This window comes from Lepidochelys kempii, chromosome 3 (assembly GCF_965140265.1).
Source record: "Lepidochelys kempii isolate rLepKem1 chromosome 3, rLepKem1.hap2, whole genome shotgun sequence".
NCBI classification, from domain to species: domain Eukaryota; kingdom Metazoa; phylum Chordata; order Testudines; family Cheloniidae; genus Lepidochelys; species Lepidochelys kempii.
Window position 1 is genome coordinate 55,384,620 of NC_133258.1, and position 24,391 is coordinate 55,409,010.

At 39.2% G+C, this 24,391-nt stretch overlaps 1 protein-coding gene across 1 annotated transcript in view; it reads left to right on the top strand.

The window, feature by feature from the left end:
- Positions 1–24,391, top strand: part of COL19A1 (collagen type XIX alpha 1 chain) — a 337,043-nt gene that overhangs the window by 178,930 nt on the left and 133,722 nt on the right. Inside the window, exon 16 of the mRNA XM_073336362.1 lies at positions 4,907–4,960. Within this exon, the coding sequence (XP_073192463.1) occupies positions 4,907–4,960 (54 nt within the window). The remainder of the gene's footprint in view (positions 1–4,906; positions 4,961–24,391) is intronic.

The window sequence follows — 24,391 nt, forward strand, 5'->3', positions numbered from 1 at the left end:
AAAAAGCATTCAGTGTTTTACAAGAAGACTTTTAATAAAAAATAGAAGTAAATAGAAATAAGAAATCCCCCCTGTAAAATCAGGATGGTAGATACCTTACAGGGTAATTAGATTCAAAAACATAGAGAACCCCTCTAGGCAAAACCTTAAGTTACAAAAAAGATACACAGACAGAAATAGTTATTCTATTCAGCACAATTCTTTTCTCAGCCATTTAAAGAAATCATAATCTAACACATACCTAGCTAGATTACTTACTAAAAGTTCTAAGACTCCATTCCTGTTCTGTCCCCGGCCAAGACGACTACAGACAGACACAGACCCTTTGTTTCTCTCCCTCCTCCCAGCTTTTGAAAGTATCTTGTCTCCTCATTGGTCATTTTGGTCAGGTGCCAGCGAGGTTACCTTTAGCTTCTTAACCCTTTACAGGTGAGAGGAGCTTTCCCCTGGCCAGGAGGGATTTCAAAGGGGTTTACCCTTCCCTTTATATTTATGACAAGTCCCTAACCACCTCTACTCCACAGAGGGCTGGCCATCTCTTCCCCATTTTGTGATGCCCAGCGCAGCAGTCTGGGAGCTGACCTTGTTAGTGAAAACAGAGGCAAAAAAAGCATTGAGTACATTAGCTTTTTCCACATCCTCTGTCACTAGGTTGCCTCCCTCATTCAGTAAGGGGCCCACACATTCCTTGGCTTTCTTCTTGTTGCCAACATACCTGAAGAAACCCTTCTTGTTACTCTTGACATCTCTTGCTAGCTGCAGCTCCAGGTGCGATTTGGCCCTCCTGATATGATTCCTACATGCCCGAGCAATATTTTTATACTCTTCCCTGGTCATATGTCCAACCTTCCACTTCTTGTAAGCTTCTTTTTTATGTTTAAGATCCGCTAGGATTTCACCATTAAGCCAAGCTGGTCGCCTGCCATATTTACTATTCTTTCGACTCATCGGGATGGTTTGCCTCAAGAGCTTCTTTTCCATGGGTCCAGATGATGAAGATGTCATCAATATAGCGCAAGTAGAGTAGGAGCGTTAGGGGACGAGAGCTGAGGAAGCGTTGTTCTAAGTCAGCCATAAAAATGTTGGCATACTGTGGGGCCATTTACCAACAGGAGAGTGGGTTTGTGGCGGGGGGGAGAAAACCTGAATTTGTGCTGGAAATGGCCCAACTTGATTATCATACACATTGTAAGGAGAGTGATCACTTTAGATAAGCTATTACCAGCAGGAGAGTGGGGTGGGGGGAGGTATTTTTTCATGCTTTGTGTGTATAAAAAGATCTTCTACACTTTCCACAATATGCATCCGATGAAGTGAGCTGTAGCTCACGAAAGCTTATGCTCAAATAAATTGGTTAGTCGCTAAGGTGCCACAAGTACTCCTTTTCTTTTTGTACTTGGGATGTTAACAGTGCTGGGCAAATTTGAAGGAGTGAATTCTAAAGTAGAGGAGCATTAACAGAGAATGCATACACACACATACGCACATACGTATGTGCGTATGTGTGTGTATGTGTGTTTAAACTACATAGCTTCACTGTCAAGGTTCCTCCCCCACTCTGAACTCTAGGGTACAGATGTGGGGACCTGCATGAAAAAACTCCTAAGCTTATCTTTACCAGCTTAGGTCAAAACTTCCCCAAGGTACAAAATATTCCCCCCGTCGTCCTTGGATTGGCCGCTACCAGCACCAAACTAATACTGGTTACTGGGGAAGAGCTGTTTGGATGCGTCTTTCCCCCCAAAATACTTCCCAAAACCTTGCATCCCACTTCCTGGACAAGGTTTGGTAAAAAGCCTCACCAATTTGCCTAGGTGACTACAGACCCAGACCCTTGGATCTTAAGAACAATGAACAATCCTCCCAACACTTGCACCCCCCTTTTCCTGGGAAATGTTGGATAAAAAGCCTCACCAATTTGCATAGGTGACCACAGACCCAAACCCTTGGATCTGAGAACAATGAAAAAGCATTCAGTTTCTTACAAGAAGACTTTTAATAAAAATAGAAGTAAATAGAAATAAAGAAATCCCCCCTGTAAAATCAGGATGGTAGATATCTTACAGGGTAATTAGATTAAAAAACATAGAGAACCCCTCTAGGCAAAACCTTAAGTTACAAAAAAGATACACAGACAGAAATAGTTATTCTATTCAGCACAATTCTTTTCTCAGCCATTTAAAGAAATCATAATCTAACACATACCTAGCTAGATTACTTACTAAAAGTTCTAAGACTCCATTCCTGGTCTATCCCCTGCAGAAACCAGCATATAGACAGACACACAGACCCTTTGTTTCTCTCTCTCCTCCCAGCTTTTGAAAGTATCTTGTCTCCTCATTGGTCATTTTGGTCAGGTGCCAGCGAGGTTACCTTTAGTTTCTTAACCCTTTACAGGTGAGAAGAGCTTTCCCCTGGCCAGGAGGGATTTCAAAGGGGTTTACCCTTCTCTTTATATTTATGACAGGAGCATTAACCGAGAATGCATACACACACATACACACATACGTGTGTATGTGTGTGTGTGTTTAAACTACATAGCTTCACTACAGTTAGTGCTGTATGATTTCTGGTTCACACATGAAATTTTTCACTTTAACATACAGAAATATATTCTAGCAAGTTAACAGTTATATTTGTTTCAGAGTAACAGCTGTGTTAGTCTGTATTCGCAAAAAGAAAAGGAGTACTTGTGGCACCGTAGAGACTAACCAATTGACTGTGAAGTGAGCTGTAGCTCACAAAAGTTTATGCTCAAATATATTGGTTAGTCTCTTTGTTGTATCTGTGACTTTGTGAACAACTATGCATCATCAACCATTAATAGAAAATTTTGAAATTGTTTGCAGCATAAATGTAGTTTGAAGCAGTTTTGAAGTGTCTGAAACAATAACTTGTTAACATTTTAAATTAAAGTGAGAGAATATCATGTAGTGAATTAAAGTCTGAGGCGTTCTCCCAGCTGTTGTGATTCAGAGTGGAGAAATTATATAAATGGGAAAGCTCTTGAACAGATTAATTTTTATTTAAAACTGAATTCATACAATTCATTTTAATAAAGTGATATCGTCTTTTGAAGATTTGGGAGGTAGCAATTTAAACCTCATTACTTTTCTCAATTTTATCGCCTGAATTACAGATCATAATGTTTTAATTCACTTTCTGGAAATATAGAGTTTTCTAAAAACTTGACTTATGAGAGGCTTGATTCAACACTTCTAAACTAGCCAAAAGGGGAGTTTATCTTGAATAAATAAAAAAACCTAAGGCTCCAATCCTGTGACTTGTTATGCACAGCCAGAACCCTGCACCTTGACCTCAACAGTGAGACTGGATGTGGGCTTACGGGTTGACCAGAGCACAGTCACTTATAGGATCAGGGCAAAGTGCCTAAACTTGATCTCAGAGATATGGTGTGGATTGCTATTTATCGGCTGAGCTTGCAAGACCCTACACTCAAAGGTGTTTGTATGTATGTAATGTGATGACTTTTGAACACTGCATCAAATCAGTTCCAATATTTCAGGGAATGTTATAGGCATCACTGGCCAGAATCCTATTGAATTGGGGAGCAATTGGAAAATTGAAAGAGGAGATTGGGAGAGGGTAGAATGTGGGACACATGGAGTCCCTGCCATTGATTTAGCACAACCACAGCTTCAAGCACCTCTGCTGTAGGTCAGACTTGTTGATGGTGCCCATTAACACCTTAAAGAATAGCAATACTTTATCTAATCTCTGTCCATGCTCCCTTGATATGCTGAATGTTTTCTCACCCAGACAAATGATACGGTTGCAATGGCAGTGTGCTCATAGTCCCTAGCTTTGGGGGAGAAGAGGGACACTGGTATGGGGGAATGGACAGGCAACATAGTTCCTGGTGGGGAAGATAAGTTGAGTGGCTCTGATGTGGAGGAAGAGGACACACAAAATCCTAGCTTGGGGTAGAAAAAGGAATAGGAAAAGCTGCAGCATGCACAGACGCTGACATGGGAGATAATGGGAACCTAGGAATGGGGGGCAGTCAGAACTCAAGTGTGACACAGAGGTCCATTGGTGCCAGCTGGCAAAAGGTTCACTATTCTGTGTCAGCAAACATAATAGGCCTGACAAACTCTTCACCTAAGACACTGCTTTCATGGTACTTATCCATAAATAAGTCTTGTAAGGTGTCAGATAAAAGCTGGTGTTACACTGGTCATTATTATCATTGTGAAAAGTATGTACTAATGATATTTTAAAAAGTTATGTATGTATACTGATAATACAGTATTCCTGAGCCTCTGTATCAAGTATGAGTCACCTGCAGAGAGTGGTTTTTTCTCGGATCAGGAATGTTTGTGTATCTAGCTAACTGGCATATAAATTAAGCATTTAATGTTTCATGATGGGCCTCCGAGTTTGAACTGAATGCTGATAAAGAGCAGGATGGGAAGGTAGCATCAGGTAATTCATGGTGGAGGGGGATGGAGGAGTGCAAGGAGCCCCTGCTGTGCAGTAAGCTCAGCCTACACAAGCTACAGAGTGTGCGAACCCCTAGCTTAATGAAGCCAGCTAATTTGTATGTGGCATGCTGACTTTACATGATATGTGGTAGTACAAGATACAAATCATAGTTACCCTTTATAACTATATTTAAAACAGTACTGCGTCAAAACCCAATAATTATTCTGGTCCATTGGCTTTTATATGGCACAATATGATTATGCTGGTATTACAATCATCAATAAAAATTGTTGTTTTTTTTTTACACATGAATATAATGTAGTCCTGAACGTAAGGCGATCTCTTTCAGTAATGAACATTTTAAGTTTCTTTTGGTTACAAGTATGGTTTGTTACAGGCTGAGTCAAATTAAGTCAAGATCATCTTGAAATGTTACATTCTTGAATGTTTGTATTTCCAGGGTTTGCCAGGGCTAGAAGGTCCTCCCGGTCCACCAGGGAAAGAAGGTCAGAGGGTGAGTAAACTTTGTGAACAACTGGCAAGTGTGTGAACTGAGGTTAATGTGTTCTTTCTGAGCACCAATAAAAATAAGACTAAAAGATAGCAGCTGAGTATGAAGCATTCTCTCAAATTGAGCTTTGAAATGTGAGTTTTGTCTTTGTTTGAATGAGATTTAACAGTTAAACAATCTTAAATGTTTTAATGACTGGCAGCACAGATTTGTAGCTTGGGTAAAGTGCATCTGCTGTAATTTAAACTGGAAAAATAATAAAAAATGATCTCAACTTTCAGTTCTGTTGTGAGAACGGAAGGTATCCTAGGGTACATATCATACGTCAGCGCGTGATTTTTATGCTAAGTATTATACAGCTTAAAGCTAGGGCCAATGATCAGGGTATTATTGTTTTGATATGTGCATGTCACAGTTGATAATATCTATACAAGAAATGGATAACAGTTAGAAAGAAATAAGAAGCAACCAAAATGTGCTCAAAACTTGAAATGAATCTAGACCCATTTGTGAAATTTAAAAATGTTGGGTTAACTGTGTTTTTTACTCATTTTCTTGTGCCTCTCCATTTCGTGGCTTCCTCTTGTACCAGCAGAAGTAGTAAAATACAAAGACAGATGCTGATCTCATAGTATTATGAGTGATCCTGAACTAGAAAATATTGGGAAAACTCAAGAGAGAGTTTGTTTTCATGAGATTGTTAGACCAATTCTAGACCAAAGTTTGGATAAATATCAGATTTCTTAGCAAACAGAACTAGTGTGACTTTCTGAAGTTTGTTCATTCACAATTAATTTTGGCCCAGTCCTACAGGAGGGCATTGAGGCACTCATTTTTCAGAAAAGTTAACGGGAATCAAGATGTTGAGTACTTTACTTTATTGGGTCCTTTGTGAACAACCTTTCATTAAAGGCATAATGCTGATTGGTAAAGATGTGATGCTGTAGCCTCTATACAAAGGGGTATTTCTTTTCAGGAGAGCAGTCCCACTTACTTCAGTGGAACTATCCACAGGCCTGATCCTGGTACACAGTGATGTGTGTGGGAATGTTCTAACTCTTACTGTTATGCAGTTAAATATGTGAGATATGGCAAAGGTCTGCTTGTCCATTTTTTTACATGCTCTAAATAGAAAGTTTTTCTGTGGAGTCTCAGGTCTGCAAAACTGCCAGAATACTAACACTTATTTGTCCCTTATATTCAATAATGTGAAAGGCAGACAGTGGTGATTATCTGAACTTTTAAAATGCAGTTATTTTTTGGTGCTACTTTTAGGCTAGGACTATAACATTATGTCCACTGCTAGAAAAATGAATTGTAGCTGTATTCTTTTTGTTATTCAGGGAAATTTAGTGAGAAGATAGATTTCCCTTAGACACTTATATTTCATACATAACATTAGCTGGTGTCTTTTCCAGTGAGTAGTAAATAGACAATACAGTATAAACAGAAGTGCTTCTTCCCCTACTGTCACAGCCATGCAGACAACTGTCTTCAGCCAAACAACAGCAACAACATAGATGTGGACTATGCCCTCTCTCATGCGCTTCATATTAATGTAGAGCAAATGGCAATACTTTCTTGCCCTGCACCACCCAGTATAATAATAATTAATAATCATGCATCATCGTGGTAGCTTAATTTAAAAAAATGTAAAAATCTGGAAATGCAGAAGTTAAGGTTTTTACAGCCACAATAACTCAGGCCTTATCAACACTGAGATTTTTAGCCACTTTTATAGTAACACTACTGTGGGTGCATGTAATATTAGATATGGTATATTGGTGTAAATCAGCAGTTGCAAGTCTAGGGTCTGCACCAAGGCAGCTACATCAGCATAGCTAACTGGATGCTAAAAAACCTCGTTCATATGAGGTCTCAATCAGGTTGCACATCCTCTATATATGGTATTATGTATTGACAAACACAAAACTATGTTAAAAGAATGTTAAGATTGCAAAATCAAGTGCTCAAGATTTAGGAAGTAGCAGAATTAAGGTTGTATGTGCAACCTTAATCCATTCTCTTCCTGCATATGGATTTTTGATGCACTTTTTAATTATTGTTTCACATACTATTTTTAATGAGACGTCTGCTTCTTTCAGTGCACAGGAAGGACAAATCAGTGGTTATTCAATATTTCTTTTTATTTCATCACTCATGTGACCCTGTGCTTCATTTATTGCACACCATCGAAACCTTGCACTTAATACAGAATTATTTATTTCCTGATGAGCTTTCCTCTGGAGCTCAGAACCATACTATAAGATCTTGTCTACACTACAGAATTTTGTTGACAAAAATCAGCTGTGGTCGACAAAACAGTGGAAGTGTACACACTACAATGTTCCTTCTACCAACAAAACTCTCCTGCTTTTCCAACAAAATAAAACCACCTCAACAAGAGGCATAGAGCTTTTTTGCAGCAAAGTTATATCGACAGAGTGTCAGTGTAGACATTGTGCTTGGTTATGTGACTGTAAAATGGCCTCCAGGAGATGACCCACAATGCTCATTCTGGCTGCTGTGGTCAGCAGTTTGAACTCCACTGCCGTGCACCCAGGTACACAGGCATCCACCCTTCCCCTTTAAAGACCCAGGAATTTTTGAAATTCCATTTCCTGATTGCTTGGCATGGAGACCTCACATCACATTTTCCCAGCTGACCATGACGGCTCCACACAGCAAACGCTGTCCTGCTTGGAGTACATGTGAGTTGTTGCATCTGTAGGGAGAAGAGGCTGTGCAGTCCCAGCTCTGCTCCAGCCATAGGAACTTTGATACCTATGGACAGATTTCTTGTGGCATGTTGGATAAGGGCTGCAAACAGGACATGCATCAGTGCTGTGCGAATCTAAAGGAGCTGAGGCAGATATACCAGAAATCAGGGGAGCAAACCATGGGTCTGGTGCTGCACCAAAGTCTGCCGCTTCTACAAGGAGCTGGACACTATCTTTGGTGCTGACCCTACCTCCACCACCAAGAGCCCCACTGATGCTTCAGTGGGACTGGAGACAGCGGACTCAACCCCGAGGACAAAGTGGTGGATGAGGAAGTCGAGTTGGAGGATGAGATGGGCCAGGTGACAGGGTCGTCCGGTGCCATGATGAGCCAGGACCTCTTCTTGACTCAGGAGGGTTCAAGCCAGTCCCAGAAGTCTGTCCCAGAAGTCATGATGCAGGAGAGGGGAGCTCTGGTAAGTTATCTTTTTGAGTTGAATGCTGCTCAGTTACACGAGGTAGAGCTGTCCTTTGCTTTGTTATACACTAGAAGTGGGCTAAGGAATAGAAATGTACACCACTAGCTGTGTTTGCATCTGCTTCACATTCCCCTATGCAGCTACACAGTAGGAGTCCTGTGGAAAAGTGTGTTAATGGACACCAAGATTACACAGAAATAGTCCAGAGATATCTCTAGGAAACTTTTCTGGAGGTACTCGCCAATAATCTGCCAAAGTTTTCTTGGCAGAGGTGCTTTGTTCCTTCTCCCATTGCCTATTGCCATAGAAAAAGTTTCCTAAAATCACTTGGGCAGGCACCAAAGCGGCGCACAGACATGCAGCGTAGGGACCTGGTCTGATGCTACACGCATGCAGGAGTCCACCCTTGTATCCTTGCTTACCCTCAGGAGTAAGATATCTGCTTCAATGACCCCTGCCTATGGAAAATGGTGGCGGAATTTACAATTTTGTCCCTAGTTTCTTGCAGTGATCCCCTTAGAAAGCCTCCTAGACCTTATGACCCATCTTGAGTGACCCCCTGGCCCTGTCCTGAACTCACCATGTTTGGGTTGTTTAGGTCTTGTTTGCTGAGCTATGTGCTTGCCAAGGGACAAAGAGAAACTGATTCCTATTTTAAAAGAGGTGTATTTTACTATAATGATTCGATGTCGTGAGTTCACTCACAATTATGCTTCTGTTTATTGTTGCTTACATTTATGCAGATGTGACGAGGAGCAGCAAGAAGGACATGTTTCGAGAAGTGCTCCAGTCCTCAGATGCCGAAAAACAAGAACACAGGACATAGGGAGAGACTGTAAATGAAAATTATAAAATAAGCAGGAGAAGAAGGAGAGCTAGAAGCAATTTTTAATGGGACAGGAGTGGATGATAAAAGTGATGGAGGAACAAACAGATGTTGAAATCCCTAATCGTGCGTCAGGCAGAAAACATGCATGCTTGCCCCCCGCCTCTGCAGCTGACACAAAACTGCTTATCATGCCCTCCCCAAACTCCTTGCATCTTATAATGCCCTCCCACACGTTCCTTGCATCTTCCCATCTCAGTACCTCATTCACTCCACCCCTTCAGACAGCTTCCAAAATGATAGCTGAAGTTGCACACAGCTATGAGAGCCTACATCAGGACGCTGTCCTTTACTGTTACTTCCCTTTACACCGTTTTGTGTGTGTTGTTAATTAGTATTTAATAAAAACATGCTCTCTTAAAGGTAATCTTTATTTGTCTCCTACACATAGTGGTTGCTGCTGAAATTAATACAGTGGCAGTTGGAAGATTTGCAGACTACAGGAAGCAATTGTCAAAATTTTCATGCAAGGCGGCAAGTTAACAAAGCATGACAGAATGCTTTACAGAAAGACATATTACTGGTACCCATTATCAAAATGGCTCCTCAAAACCTCCCTGATTTGAATATTCCCCAGTTTTGCCCCTCTAGTACCCTGGTATCTGGCTGCTCGGAATTAGCTGCCAGGCGATCTGCCTCCATGCTTCACCTCAGGGGAAACTTTTCACTCTTAACCTCACAAACATTATGCAGCACACAGCAGGATGCTGTGACCATGGGAATAATATCGTTAGTTAGTTATCCATAAAGGCAGTGCCAGTGAGCTTTTAATCTGCCAAACGCACATTATATGGTCATTCTGCGCCTCCTCAGCCTATTGTTGAAGCTCTCCTTGCTGCTGTCCAGGTTCCAGTGTAAGGCTTCATGATCCCTGGGAGTAAGGGGTATGCTGCGTCTCCCAGGATCACTATGGGCATTTCAACACCCCACATTGGAATCTTCTGGTTTGGAAAGTAAGTCCCTGCTTGCAGCTTTCTGTACAGGCCAGTGTTGCTGAAGATGCCGTGTCATGCACCTTCCCTGACCACCCAGTGTGGATGTGAGTTAAATGACCCCGGTGATCCATAAGCACCTGCAATATCATAGAGAAGTACCCCTTTCTATTGAGGTACTCTGTCGCAAGATGGTCGTGGCCAAAATTGGGATATGCATGCCATCTATCACCCCACCACAGTTAGGGAATCCCATTGTTGCAAAGCCATCCACTATTTCACACATGTTTCCAAGAGTCACAGTCCTTTGTAGCAGAATGTGATTTATGCCCTGCACACTTGTGTTAACGCAGCCCCAACAGTGGATTTCCCAACTCCAGATTGATTTGCGACTGACTGATAGCAGTCTGCAATTGCCAGCTTCCACATAGCGATCACCATGCACTTCTCCACTGAGAGGTCAGCTCTCATTTGGGAGTTCTTGAACTGCAGGGTTGGGGCGAGCTCTGCACACAGTTCCAGGAAGTTGGCTTTCCGCATCTGAAAGTTCTGCAGCCATTGTTCATCATCCCAGACTTGAATAACGATGCGATCCCACCACTCTGTTTTTGTTTCCCAAGCCCAGAAGCAATGGTCCACCGTGTACAGCTGCTCCCTGAATGCCAAACGTAATCTGGTGTTCTTTCTTTCGCTGGCACACAGCAAGTCAGGCACCTCGGATTCCTGTTCAGATTGGGAGCTCATGATATATTACATGACTAGCCATAGAGAGTAGTGCAGGATCAATCCTTTCAGACAGAGATGGCAGGTGCACAGTGAACAGGGACTGTTGAAAAATGCCACAAAACACAGTCGGAAGTCCATGGAATGATGGGATGGAAAAAATCTGGATCATGGGATGTTGAGCCTGCACCCATGATGCACTGTGACTCACTCTGCCTTCCCACAAGCGATCATAATTTTACCAGTTTTTGATGGTCGGTGTAACTTGCATCAACAAAACTCTGTAGTGTAGACAAGACCTAAGAGTGCTTCATGAACATTAATGTTTGATCTTCATAACGACCTGCTAGGTTAAATAGTATTTTTGCATTTTACGCATAGGTACTGCAGCACAGATAGCTTAAAGCCAAAATTGTCAAACGTATTCACTGACTTTGGCTGCCCAACTTGAGACACCAGAGGCCTGAGTTCTTTGTTCGTTTTTTGTTTTGTTATTTTAGTATTTGTATGCCACTTTACATGTTCAAAGCACAACTCCCAGTGACATCAGTTGCAGTTGTGAGTGCTCATTCCTTCTACAAATCAGGAACCATATTAGATATAGCGGTTTGCAATAAAAGTGGAAGGAAATGTTGTGTTAATTGGACCCCACATAGGCCATAGAACTTCCCTAAAATAATTCTTTGAACTAGAACATATCTTTTAGAAAAACATCCAATCTTGATTTAAGAATTGCCAGTGATGGAGAATCCATCACAATCCTTGGTAAATTGTTTCAAAAGTTAATTACGCTCACTTTTAAAAATGTATGCCTTATTTCAAGTCTGAATTTGTCTAACTTCAGTTTTCAACCATTGGATCTTGTTCTACCTTTGTCTGTTAGAATGAAGAGCCAAAGGATCAAATTTTTGTTCACTTATAGACTGGGATCAAGTCACCCCTTCACCTTCTTTCTCTTAAGCTAAATAGATTGAGCTCCTTGAGTCTATGACTATAAAACATGTTGTCTAGTCCTTTAATCATTTTCATGGCTCTTCTCTGAAACCTCTCTGATTTTTGAACATCCTTCTTGAATTGTGGACATAACAATTGTGGACATAGTATTCCTATAACAATCTCATCAGTGTAACAATTTCATGGGATGAAGAGAGAGGAAAGGGGGAAAAAGAGGGATAACTCATATTTTGCATAAAAATTGAACCATGTATTTGATATTGCTTTCATGGTGAAAATTTTGATATCATCTAAGATTGCAAAGCTCAATTTACCTGAACTATGAACAAATACTGATTCTCTGAGTATGCATATAGTTTATTTATGTGCTGAATTCTTCTATAGCTGACTCTACCACTCTGTGCTGAAAATTATTTATCAAGAAGGCACTGAGTCAGTGTCCCAGAAAATGTATGAGACAGTTCTTGTAAATTACTTACAGTGGGGTGAGAAACAAAATTGAGTTCTGCACACTTGGATTAATAAACTCTTTCTTGATTGGTGTTGACTCCTTTCTCCATGCTTCAGTTAGGAGCTCAAATCTTCTGGAAAGATAAAAATAATTTTCCTTTGAAGTTGCTCCTCCTTGCTCTACGTTGTAGGCAACACTTTTCTTGTTTCTGTAGGTCTGTTCTGAGTAGAATCCTGGGTGCCTTCACTTCTCTTTTCTGTGGATTTTTTCTTAGTAAACTTTTTTTATAACCTGTCTGTAGAAAGGTACTTCCTTGATATTTATATTTACACATAGATACTCTCAGCTTCTCCTCCAGACACACACAAGTGTATAGGTCAAATTATGTTCTCCGTTACACAGGTGTAAATTTGGAGTAACTATATTAATTTAAATGGAGTTACTCTGGATTTACAAATCTGTAGATAAGAGCAGAATTTAGCTCATTGGGTTTCAGTCTTTGATTTTATTCAGTAAAACAGTGATGCTGGAGCGTTTGAAGCAAAACTGATTTTCTAAAGCCTCCATTTTTAGTTCATAAAACAAATATTACTTTTTCTACTGAATTCTTTATGTACACTTTGCTCCCTCACTTCCCCCCTGTATCCTTTAGGTACGCATCTACTATGTCAATTAAACAATCTTTTTCTATTATTCTATATGGTAGAAGAACAAGTGACTTTTTTCTTTCCACTGCAGTGAGGATGCATTGTTTTTGCCCTTCCCCCCAAGGTTATAAATGTAAAAAGTATGGGAGATATGTCTCCATGGCTATATATGTTGTTGGTAAAATAGGAGATCTTTCTTGCTGTAGATACACACAAATGCATTATTGTTAAAATTGAAATATGATTAGTAGACATCTTTTCACCCTCGTAAAATGTCTGCATTAAAAATTTTACATGCATGTGCAGTAAGAATGATACACAAGTAAAAATAAAGCCCTTAGACTTTACCAGCTATGTGCAATTTTAGTTTTATCCCACTTATGTGAGTCTTAAAATGCTTCTTGACATATCTGTAATCATTGTTTATTAACACAAGATCACAATATCGCTGAAACAAATAATGACTACAAGTTATTTATATGAAGAGCAAGGGGAAATCAATAAATTATTTAAAATCATTTGTTAACTGCAATGTCAAAAAGATAAATTATAGATGCAGTTTTGTAGTATCACTTGAGCCCAAACATGTGAATATACAAGTTATAAATATAGATCCTGCACTGGGTTGTGGCTTGACAGTAGTGTATTACTTTGCTGTATGATCAAATTAAGACTGGAAGTATCTCTCAACTCTTGCTCCTGAAGTCTCTGAGCAATTTCAGGTCTCTTGTTTCCTAAATATCTGGAGAACAAGCAAGCCAGTAAAGATGCTTGTTGGGGAATGTATGAAATGCCTTGAGTTCAAGGACCCTTTTCTGGATACTTCCTAAAACAGCACTGGCCATAATGTTAGGAGGAGCTATATTTCCAGATCTTCCAAAGAGTGAAAAAATACTTCAGAAACCAAGAAGAAAAGTGGGATCTATTTAATGAGATTGTACAGAATGAGGAAGGTGAAACCCTGAAATTCCTTGACTAGACCTTTGAAGCATTAGAGAATCCCATCTGACCCCCATGCTGTATCATCTTTTCTTAAAACAAAAAAACTCTCTTTATTTAAACCCTCCTTAAGCCTGTAACAACTCCCAGAGGACGAGAAAATTAGGAACCAAATTGTGATTTGGAGTGTAACAATTTTGTGCTTGGTCTGCTTCTGGGTCCTCAAAACTACATTCAGATGCTTGGGTTCAAGCTCATGGTGGCTCCATAATTTAGCCCAAAGAAAAAGTGACACGACCACCACTCTGCTCTTAATGATCACGGATTGTATCCACATCAGAATCTTATTAAGTAATCAATGTGGCAGTAGAAACAGTATCTACGTAGGGGAGATGCCACTTGTAGATTAATATTAGTTTAATTTCTGAGCTTTGATTAAATGGAGCCATTTTCTTGTTCTTTTTCCTGTTGAATTACAGGGCTTATGTTTATAGAGATGCTGAACACTGGCAGTTAATGTGAATGTATTATAGGAGTAATAAATTATACTTTTCAAGTGGGCAGCAAGATTTTTTTCCCTGGCTGTAAAGTAGATTACCAACAACATTCATTCATTATTAGCGCCGTAGTTGCAATTTCAATAATTACAAAAAATTCTGGCCTTGGAAATAAGTGTTTGTTTTAAGTCAGTGGGAGGTGGATGTTCATATAGTAAATCATGCTACAATTTAGTCCTTTATTTGTGCCCCAACCATATTTTTGAGCCTTATATATGTTCTCAAAATATGCAAACAGCACATGTTTGTTAAGAAAAGGATAGCTGAAGGCTCAGTACAGCAAAATTAGAATTAATAATTGTTGTTATTGTCATATATATCATATATACTACCATATTATCAAAGTATGCTAGGCATTGCACAGAAAGAGTCTCTTCTGCACAGTAGAAAGAGTCTCTTCAATTGACAGTTCATAAACACACAAAAAGGGGTGTGATCAGAGTGGGAGTAATATCATGTAGTTCTGCAGGAAAGCATTTACATCTATTTATGGTTTAATTAAATTAGGTGGATGTTTTTGTGGATTTTTAAAATTCCCTTTTGGTGATACAGGAGAATTGAGGGGTTTTTTGGAGGGATTTAGAATGAAGTGTGGGGAATAGTTTGAAATAAGATTTGGGAAACGTGTTCTTTACATAGGGCAAAATATAGAAAAAGAAAATAGGATGGCATCACTAAAGGATCAGAAGGGTTTTAGAGGTCCAATCCTAAAAGATACTGAGCATTGCGTTCCATTGAAATCAGTGAGAATTTCAGGTGGTGAGCATCTCCCAGGAATTGGACTGAGAAGAGCACATGCTGTGGGGCCAAGTTTCAAGTTGTGTTACAAACTTGAAGCACAGACCATGCTTGTTGAATAGATCCTTTTGTTGTGCAAATCTTCTGAGTCAATTACACTCAATTTTACAAACCTCGGCTAATATCTTTTTTCATTTAGTTTTGACATGCTGTAGTTCAACTTGCTGATCTTAACCAGTATTTCCTCTAATTCTTTTTTCCTATGAGAAGAATGAATTACTGCCAGAATTCAAGTTAAAAACCTATGAGCCTAGTCTCTCATTCCATTTGCTCCTTCAGTCACATATTTTCTTTCTTCCGTTTATTGACTAATTTCTCTCCTCATTTATATCATATCCATCATTTATCACTTTCTTTCCAAGACATACATTCTCTCCCTTTGATTTTCCCTCCCTCTCTCTCACTCTTCTTCTCCCTGGTACCCCACATTATCCTATTCCTCACTTTCATTGTACGATGGGTGATGGAGGTATCTCTCATTATATATACATATAATATATTTAATACCCTTCCAGCCCATAACATCAACTAAAAATAGGGTGACCAAATAGCAAGGGTGAAAAATCGGGACGGGGATGGGGGGTAATTGTCACCTATATAAGACAAAGCCTCAAATATCGGGACTATCCCTATAAAATCAGGACATCTGGTCACCCTAACTAAAAAGGCAAGTGATACCATGATGATAGGCACAGTAGAAACAGATTATAAAGGCGTTAAAGCAAGGGTAAGAAAAGCCTTTGGGGAAATAAGCAGTATTCAGCACTAATTGCTACTTTTCTTTGTCATCTTCATAACTGAAAAACAGGATTTCTTTTTGCAAAGCTCTTTACTTACTAGTGACTTACCTGATTTAATTTATTTTTGTTCTGAAAACTGTTCAACCAAAATTGCATACTAAACTCCAGGGAAGCATGTTATCATAGGTATAAAGCAACTGATGACAAGATACCATCTTCCCCCAAACAAACTGTTTTTATGTTTATTGCTATTGGCACTCTTCACATCTTTATATGTTGGTTCACATTCTTTAACTTCTGTCATTTATTTTCTAGAATTGTATGAAATGTCTGAAAGATGCTAATTGAATATGCTTATAAAAAAATCCAACTCGGCATGCTAAGAGAGATGCTTCTAGTCATCCACCGAACTTTATCACTTAAAAAAAAGTTACCCAGTTACCCCGCCTTAGTGTGTAAATTGTCATATAGTATCAGCTCCCTACTTTTATTACATTTTTTGGTACCTGATGATTTGAACATGATGAATTTCTTTGAGTATGCAGAGGTTGCCATAGAAACTAAACCTCGAACTAAAAAAGTGAAGATACGAAGCATTACTAATTCTGAAGAAATTATGCTACTAATTGTGAAATGAAAAGAGGTGCACAGTTCCATTTATTTTTGAGAAGCATGTAATTTAAGCATGTCTAATGTAGTTTTGTAAGAAAGCCTACCATACAGTAGACAATAAATCAAACCAAAGAACAAAAAGGTGAAATCATCACAGTGTTTTTGCAGGAACAAGTTTTTCATTTTTCTAAAAACTCATAACATACTTAATTGTATTCTCCAAATTTAGCCTCTTTTCCCTCTTTAATACTTGTATTCAATTTCAAATATAATGACCTTGTAATGGATTTCCTTGCTCAAAACAAGCAGTATATTTTCTTTCTTTCTTTGTCAGATCATTTTCAATAATCAGGGACATTTTCTAGAACGAATTACAAAAATAAATAATAAAAAAATTCCATGAACTTTTTTCAAATCCTGCAGACAGTTATTGCTTTCTGGTTTATATTTTTTAAGTAACCTACAACTTCTTAAAACAGTAGGGAGAGGTTTCTCTTAGAAAAGCAATACTGGGTGACTTTCTCTACACTGAAATTTTATTATGGGATATCAGCACAGATAATAATGAGGAGATACTGTCATTCAGGAGTCCCAGGTTGGGCTATGTATTATATTCTGAGCTGTGCTTTTATAATAATTCTTGCTTTCCTAACAAAGTCAAGTTCCCCTACAGCTTTAATGTACACATTTTTATTGTATACCTTTCCATCACCTTCTATGTGTTTGTTTATACAGTGCCTAGCATAAGGGGGCACCATTCTGTTTGGGTTCAGTATAGGGTAGCTCTCAACTCCAGACTGAGACAAAGTGGCAACAGGTCTCACTGGTGCTTTTTGAGTCTTGCTGCTGCAGAGCTGGGAGGAGCAAGCAGACTGCTTGAAGGTAAATGGAGTGGCTTTTTGGGGTATGGAATTATTCTGTTGTGATATCAAGTAAGAGAGAGGTAATTCTTGTGTACCAAGCAAAATTCTTCCTTCACATTTTTCTTTAAGATGTAGTTCTCTTTTGAAGCCTTTCTTCACTGACCTCTCTAGAATTTGAAGGTGTTTTACAGTGGACAACAGCCCCAGTATTTTAACTTTAAGCAGGAAATCAAATGTGTCTCATTTTTGACAACCTGTCCCTTCCACCCTACGTTGGTAAGAACTCCATGCAGCTTTTCTCCTTCTGTGGCCTACTATGCTGCCTGCTGCTAGAGCAGGAGGATCAACAGCTTAACCACTCCATTTACCTTCAATCTTTGCTCCACTCCTCCTTTGACCTCCTGCTGCTTTGCATGTCAGCACAATTGCTCTGAGAAGTGAGTTAGTGTTGAGAGAAGAAACTGGAGCAGAGGTAAAGATTAGTAAAGTTGTAACAATACACATGCATGAGATATGGAATAGAGACAGATTCTCCATGATGAGGGAAAGAGGATGAGGGAAAAAAATCTCAAATGGAGGCAGAAAGAGAGAGAGAACTTGAGAGCAAAAACTTTAAAAGATGGGGTAAGATGTTTTAGAGGAGGAAAAGAGAGGAATGATTCAGAACTGAAGGGGAGGAGAAATAGAGAAGTTTGCAGGGGGAGAAAATTAAAGCACCTGAAGACACTAAATGGGGAGCAGGCCTGTCACCTTTTCCCATCCTGAAAACACTGGAAAATGGAGCGGGCCTTTCTGAAGACTTCAAGGATACAAGAAATGAGGAGGCACCAAAGTTTGTTAGGGAGAGAGGTTAATTTCAAAGGCTTCAGAGAGGTGACATTCCAAAGGTGAAGATGAGCATACCAACTTGCCTCAAGGCTCCAAGTGAAATTGGGGCACCATCATGATATGTTCCGTCCATATACTAATAAGAGACAGGCCTATTCCTGAAGAGCTTACAATTTAAATTGCATGCAAAAAACAAAAAAACAAAAACAAAACAAAAACTGTTAAAAGAATGTTAAGGTTGCAAAGTCAATCACTTGCAAGCTAGGAAATACAATTAAAATTGATCATGTAGACTGATTGGTGTATATGCATTGTAATAATCTTACCCATCATCACAGAAAAGAACATCTTAAGAACAAGCAGCCTTAATTCAGCCAGTTCCTAACTTTTAAATGCTTGACTTTGCTACTTGAATATTCTTTTAAAGTAGTTTTATTAGTGTAATTTCTAGGTGTATTAAAAAACAAATGGAAAGAACAAACATTCTATCCTGTGGAAGCGCATTGACCACCCCTTCCCCATGTGGTTCTTCCATGACACCCAGCCAGCCGGTTAGCTACAAAATCCCTGTTAGGAGCTATTCTCTACTTGCTTTACCTGTAAAGGATTAAAAAAGCCCATAGGTAAAAGAAAGGGAGTGGGCACCTGACCAAAAGAGCCAATGGGAGGACTAGAACTTTTTTAAATTGGGAAAAAACTTTCCCTATGTCTGTTTGTTGTTCTCCAGAGAGAGGGGACAGAGCTGGGCAGGGCTGGAGCTATGCAGTAAAAAGCTTTAAAACCAGGTATGAAAAAAGCATCAAATCATACCTCAAACCCCAGATATGTAAGTAAGTCAGGGAATGTCTAGAAAGACACGATTAGGGTTATTTCTTTTATTTCTTATTGGCTTGTGGATTCCTCTGCGCGAACCCCAGATGCTTTTGTTTTGCTTGTAACCTTTAAGCTGAACCTCAAGAGAGCTATCTTGATGCTTAATTTTTGTAATTATTTTTTTTTAAGATCTAGCAAAAAACCTAAGTTCCAGATGTATTTTCTTTTTGTTTGTTTGTTTGTTTTTTTAATAAAATTTACCTTTTTTAAGGACAGGATTGGTTTTTTTGTGTCCTAAGAGGTTTGTGAATGTTGTTTAATTATCTGGTGGCAACAGCTGATTTCCTTTGTTTTTCTTTCTCAGCTCTTCCCCAGAGGAGGGGTGAAAGGGCTTGAGGGTATCCCACAGGAAGGAATTCCCAAGTCAGCCTTCCTGGGCTCCAAGGGGTTTTGCATTTGGGTGGTGACAGCATCTACCCATCCAAGGTCAGAGAGAAGCTGTGACCTTGGGAGTTTAATACCAGCCTGGAGTGACCAGTATTAATTTTTAGAATCCTTGCAGGCCCCCACCTTCTGCACTCGAAGTGCCAGAGTGGGGAATCAGCCTTGACAAATGCATATGTGCAAAGGGGCTGAATTAAGGTTGCACAAGCAGCCTTAATTCAGCCAGTTCCTAACTTCTGAATGCTTGACTTTGCTACCTGAATATTCTTTTAAAGTAGTTTTTGTTAATGTAATTTCTAGGTGTATTAAAAAACAAATTGAAAGAATAAATATTCTGTCGTATGGAAGCATGTTGACCACCCCTCTCCCATGTTGTTCTTCCACAGGGCTGATGTAAATGTTGAATTGCACTGGGCCTAGTGCCGATCCCTCTGGAACCCCACTAGAAAACCTGGTGACTGGGCATCAAAGTGGCACACGTACTTCAGTGTAGATACGTGCAAAGTGATGCAAACTTGGAAAACATAATCCCCCATATGTATCACTCAAGAAAGAGATCTTGGAGTCTTCATGGATAGTTCTCTTAAAACATCTGTTCAGTGTGGTGCAGCAGTTAAAAAAGCTAACAGAATGTTAGGAACCATTAGGAAAGGGATAATAAAATAGAAAATATCATAATGCCACTATGTAAATCTGTGGTTTGCTCATCCTTTAAATACTACATGGAGTTTTGGTCACCCCATCTCAAAAAAAAGTGCATTAGAATTGGGAAAGGTGCAGAGAAGAGCAACAAAAATTATTAGGGGGATGGAACAGCTTCCATTGAAGGAGAGATTACAAAGACTGGGATTGTGCATTTTAGAAAAGAGATGACTGGGGGATATGACAGAAGTCTAAAAATCATGAATGGTGTGGAGAATATGAATAGGGAAATGTTATTTACTCCTTCACATAACCCATGAACCAGGGATCACCCAACAAAATTAATAGGCAGCATTTTTTAAAACAAACAAAAGAAAGTATTACTTCACACAATGCAGTCAACCTGTGGAACTCATTGCTATGGGATTTGAAGGCAAAAGGTATAAATGAGTTTAAAAAAGAATTAGATAAATTCATAGAGGATCGGTCCATCATTGGGTATTAGGCAAGATGGTCAGGGATGCAAACTCATGCTATGTGTGTCCCTAAACCTCCAACTGCCAGAAGCATAAAACACTGGCCACTGTCAAAGAGAGGATACTGGGCTAGATGGACCATTAGTCTGATGCGGTATGGTCATTCTTATCCTCTTATATGTTGAATTTGGCTTTACGCGCCATCTCTTTCTAAAAAATTGTATACTTACAAAGGTTTTTTTTTAAGGTGCCTTACTTTAGCTAGGCCAGCCAGCTGACATATTGCTCATTAATCATATCTATTAGCTAGAGAAGTTGAGTCTTTAAAACCCAACTGCCTACTCTCTCCACAGGGACTAGTTCTTGTTTTCAAAATGTGATGACATATGCTTCATACGCTGCTAATTAGCCCTTTCCCTTGAAAATTCATCCTGACATGTTTCAAGTACATTTCCCCCCTCATACTTGAGTATGGGATCATTAAATTATTAATTCTTTCATGAGCCATGTAGGATTCCCTGCATAAAGCTACTTGTTTATATCTTAAAATATTTAATAATCCTGCATCTTATTCTAGACACTAACGTTACTTGTATTTCTCCTGAAGAATTCTGTTCTTAAAGTTGAATAGATTATATTATGATACAGTAGAGATTAATGTTTTTAGTATGTACTAGTATTGCAGTAGTGCCTAAAGGCCCCAATCAGAATTTGAGCCTAGTCATGTTGGGCACTGTACAAACACATGGAAAGACACGCACAATCCCTGCTCTGAAGAGTTTACATTCTGATTTAAGACAAAACTTGACAGCTTTGACAAGCTAGAGGAACAAACTCAAAAGTAAAATAAGTTCACAGGGGTACATACTCTAGCTGTGTGCACAACTTGAGAGTTCTGAAGCATATAACTTGCTGGTTGGTTGGTTTTTTGTTTGTTTTTTTTAATTTTGCCTGTGACCTACTAATCACTAGTTGGCTGTTTTATTGGCGACAAAAGTGGGTCTTCACTTGGAGAAGAAGTGAAATGCTAATTATTCCAGGGAAGGCATTCCATGAGTAAAGGGAGGTATGGATGTAAACTTTACATAGTTACTTCATAGATAATGTTCACTACACTGATTACTAACAAAAATAGATGCCAGTACCAACAACATGCCAGCAATAATTTCAGTTACAATTCTTTGTGAATTATTTTATATTATTTAATGGAGATTGATCTGGATAGTGGTATATAGTCAGTTAGTGTCATACCTTCCTTTCTTCCAATTTAGCTTACAGAATATTGATTTTGTTTTAGTTAGGAAAAGCAAGTTTATGGTGATTTAATTTCTCATATGAGCAGTTCCATAATCCAGATATTTACACTCTTGTGAGTTTAACTACTGGGTGAAAATCATGAATTTCACTCTAAATGTAACATTTGCTAGATAATTGTCAGGGTTCCCTCCTCACTCTGAACTCTAGGAAACAGATGTGGGGACCCACATGAAAGACCCCCTAAGCTTATTTCTACCAGCTTAGGGTAAAACTTCCCCAAGGCACAAACTTTTTGCCCTTGGAGGGTACGCTGCCACCACCAAGTGATTTAACAAAGAATCAGGGAAAGGACCACTTGGAGTTCCTATTCCCCCAAAATATCCCCCCAGCCCTTACTCCCCCTTTCCTGGGGAGGCTTGAGAATAATATCCTAACCAATTGGTTACAAAGTGATCACAGACCCAAACCCCTGGGTCTTAGGACAATAGAGAAATCAGTCAGGCTCTTAAAAGAAACATAACTTTATTAGAAAGAAAAAAGGTAAAAGAAGCACCTCGGTAAAATTAGAAGGGAAGCTAATCTCACAGGGCAATCAGATTTAAAACACAGGGGATTTCCCTCTGGGCAAAAACTTTAAAGTTACATAAAGAAAACTAGGCATACCTTCCTCTCAACACAGAGAAAATCACAAGCCAAAACAAAAAGTAAACTAACGCATTTCCCTGCTAGTACTTACTAATTCTAATGGAGTTGGATTGTTTGCATTCTTGATTTCTCTCCGGCAAGCACACAGAACAGACAAAAGCCTTTCTCCACCCGCCTAGATATGAAAGTATCTTGTCCATTTATTGGTCCTTTTGGTCAGGTGCCAGGCAGGTTACCTGAGCTTCTTAACCCTTTACAGGAAAAAGGATATTGTGCCTCTGGCCAGGAGGGATTTTATACTACTGTATACAGGAAGGTTGTTACCCTTCCCTTTATATTTATGACAATAATGATGGGTATATCAAGTGTTGTGGTAAGCAACTTTTTATTGTGAGCCAAGATAGAGTCTGTCTGGTGCTCCCAAGCAGGGAAGTTATGGGGCAAAAAGCAACCTTTTGCTCCCTTGTGCCAACAATCTGCATTGTGACCAGCACTGCAGGGAGGAGAAAAGCTTCCATCTGGCTGCTAATTCCTTGTGGGTAGGTAAGGAGTGTATAGGGTCTTGGCACTCCCACCCACCCAGTGAGCAAGACAGCACACAAGGGGTTCTTTGCTTCTCCCTTCTGGAGTGAAAGAGGGACTGGGAAGCAGATTATGGTTGAGTCACTATCTGTTTCTGGTCTGATCCTGGGGAAAAGACTTGCCCCAGAGCTTGGGGAAAAGTTCGTAATTTATTTCTTAAAAGTATCCTAAATCAAGACAAGAGCTATCTATTTATAATTATTCTTTCCCCCCAAATATTGAAATGATTTTCCATTCAGTACATTCTTGTTTAGGCTATAAGATGGTCACAGAAGGATTTAAACAACAATTATAGATCATTATAACATAATAATTTTAAGAAAAGTCTGAGGGAGGCTGAGGGAACTGGGGATGTTTAGTCTTCAGAAGAGAAGAATGAGGGGGGATTTGACAGCTGCTTTCAACTACCTGAAAGGGGGTTCCAAAGAGGATGGCTCTAGACTGTTCTCAGTGGTAGCAGATGACAGAACAAGGAGTAATGGTCTCAAGTTGCAGTGGGGGAGATTTAGGTTGGATATTAGGAAAAACTTTTTCACTACGAGGGTGGTGAAACTCTGGAATGCGTTACCTAGGGAGGTGGTGGAATCTCCTTCCCTAGAAGTTTTTAAGGTCAGGCTTGACAAAGCCCTGGCTGGGATGATTTAGTCGGGGATCGGTCGTCCTGTGAGCATGGGTTGGACTAGATGACCTCCTGTGGTCCCTTCCAACCCTGATATTCTATGATTCTGTGATTCTTGCATCTGTTGGGGAGACAGCGGGAGACTGATTTATATGCCACCAGGAATGGCTACTTCTTCATTTCAGAAATAAATTCTGAAAGTATTTTTGTAAAGCAGTGGTGTGAGTACATTGCAAGTGACTTCATATTATTGCCTTTTTTTTTTAGTGGTCTTAAAAGAAAGGCTCTCTATGTTTATAGTTCTTCTGAGCTGAGAGTAGTGATAAAATTCACTGGTTTTTATTGCACATTGTTTATTATTAAAAAACCCAATTTGATTAAAAATTATCACATTTATGAACTTATGTGTTCACTTTTATGAATTCTGTAAAGAAAACTCATTTAAAAATATCAGTTATAAAAGGAAATAGAAAACAATGAATATTTGGAAACAAGCACTTGACAAACATAAACCTTGCATTCCTAGAATATTTCCCCTCATATTATTATTTTCATCTTCTTTTGGTCCTTTAATGTTGAATGTACCTATGGTGACCAGATGTTCCGATTTTATAGGAACAGTCCTGATTTTTGGGTCTTTTTCTTACATAGGCTACTATTATCCCCCATCTCGATTTTTCACATTTGCTGTCTGGTCACCCTAACTGTACCGCATATGTTCTTGTAGTCATATAAACTCTTGTACACTTGACATAAAACATTATCTGTTAAACAAATTATAAACTATAGAGTAGGAGAAAGAGTACTGTTGGTATCAATGGACAGTG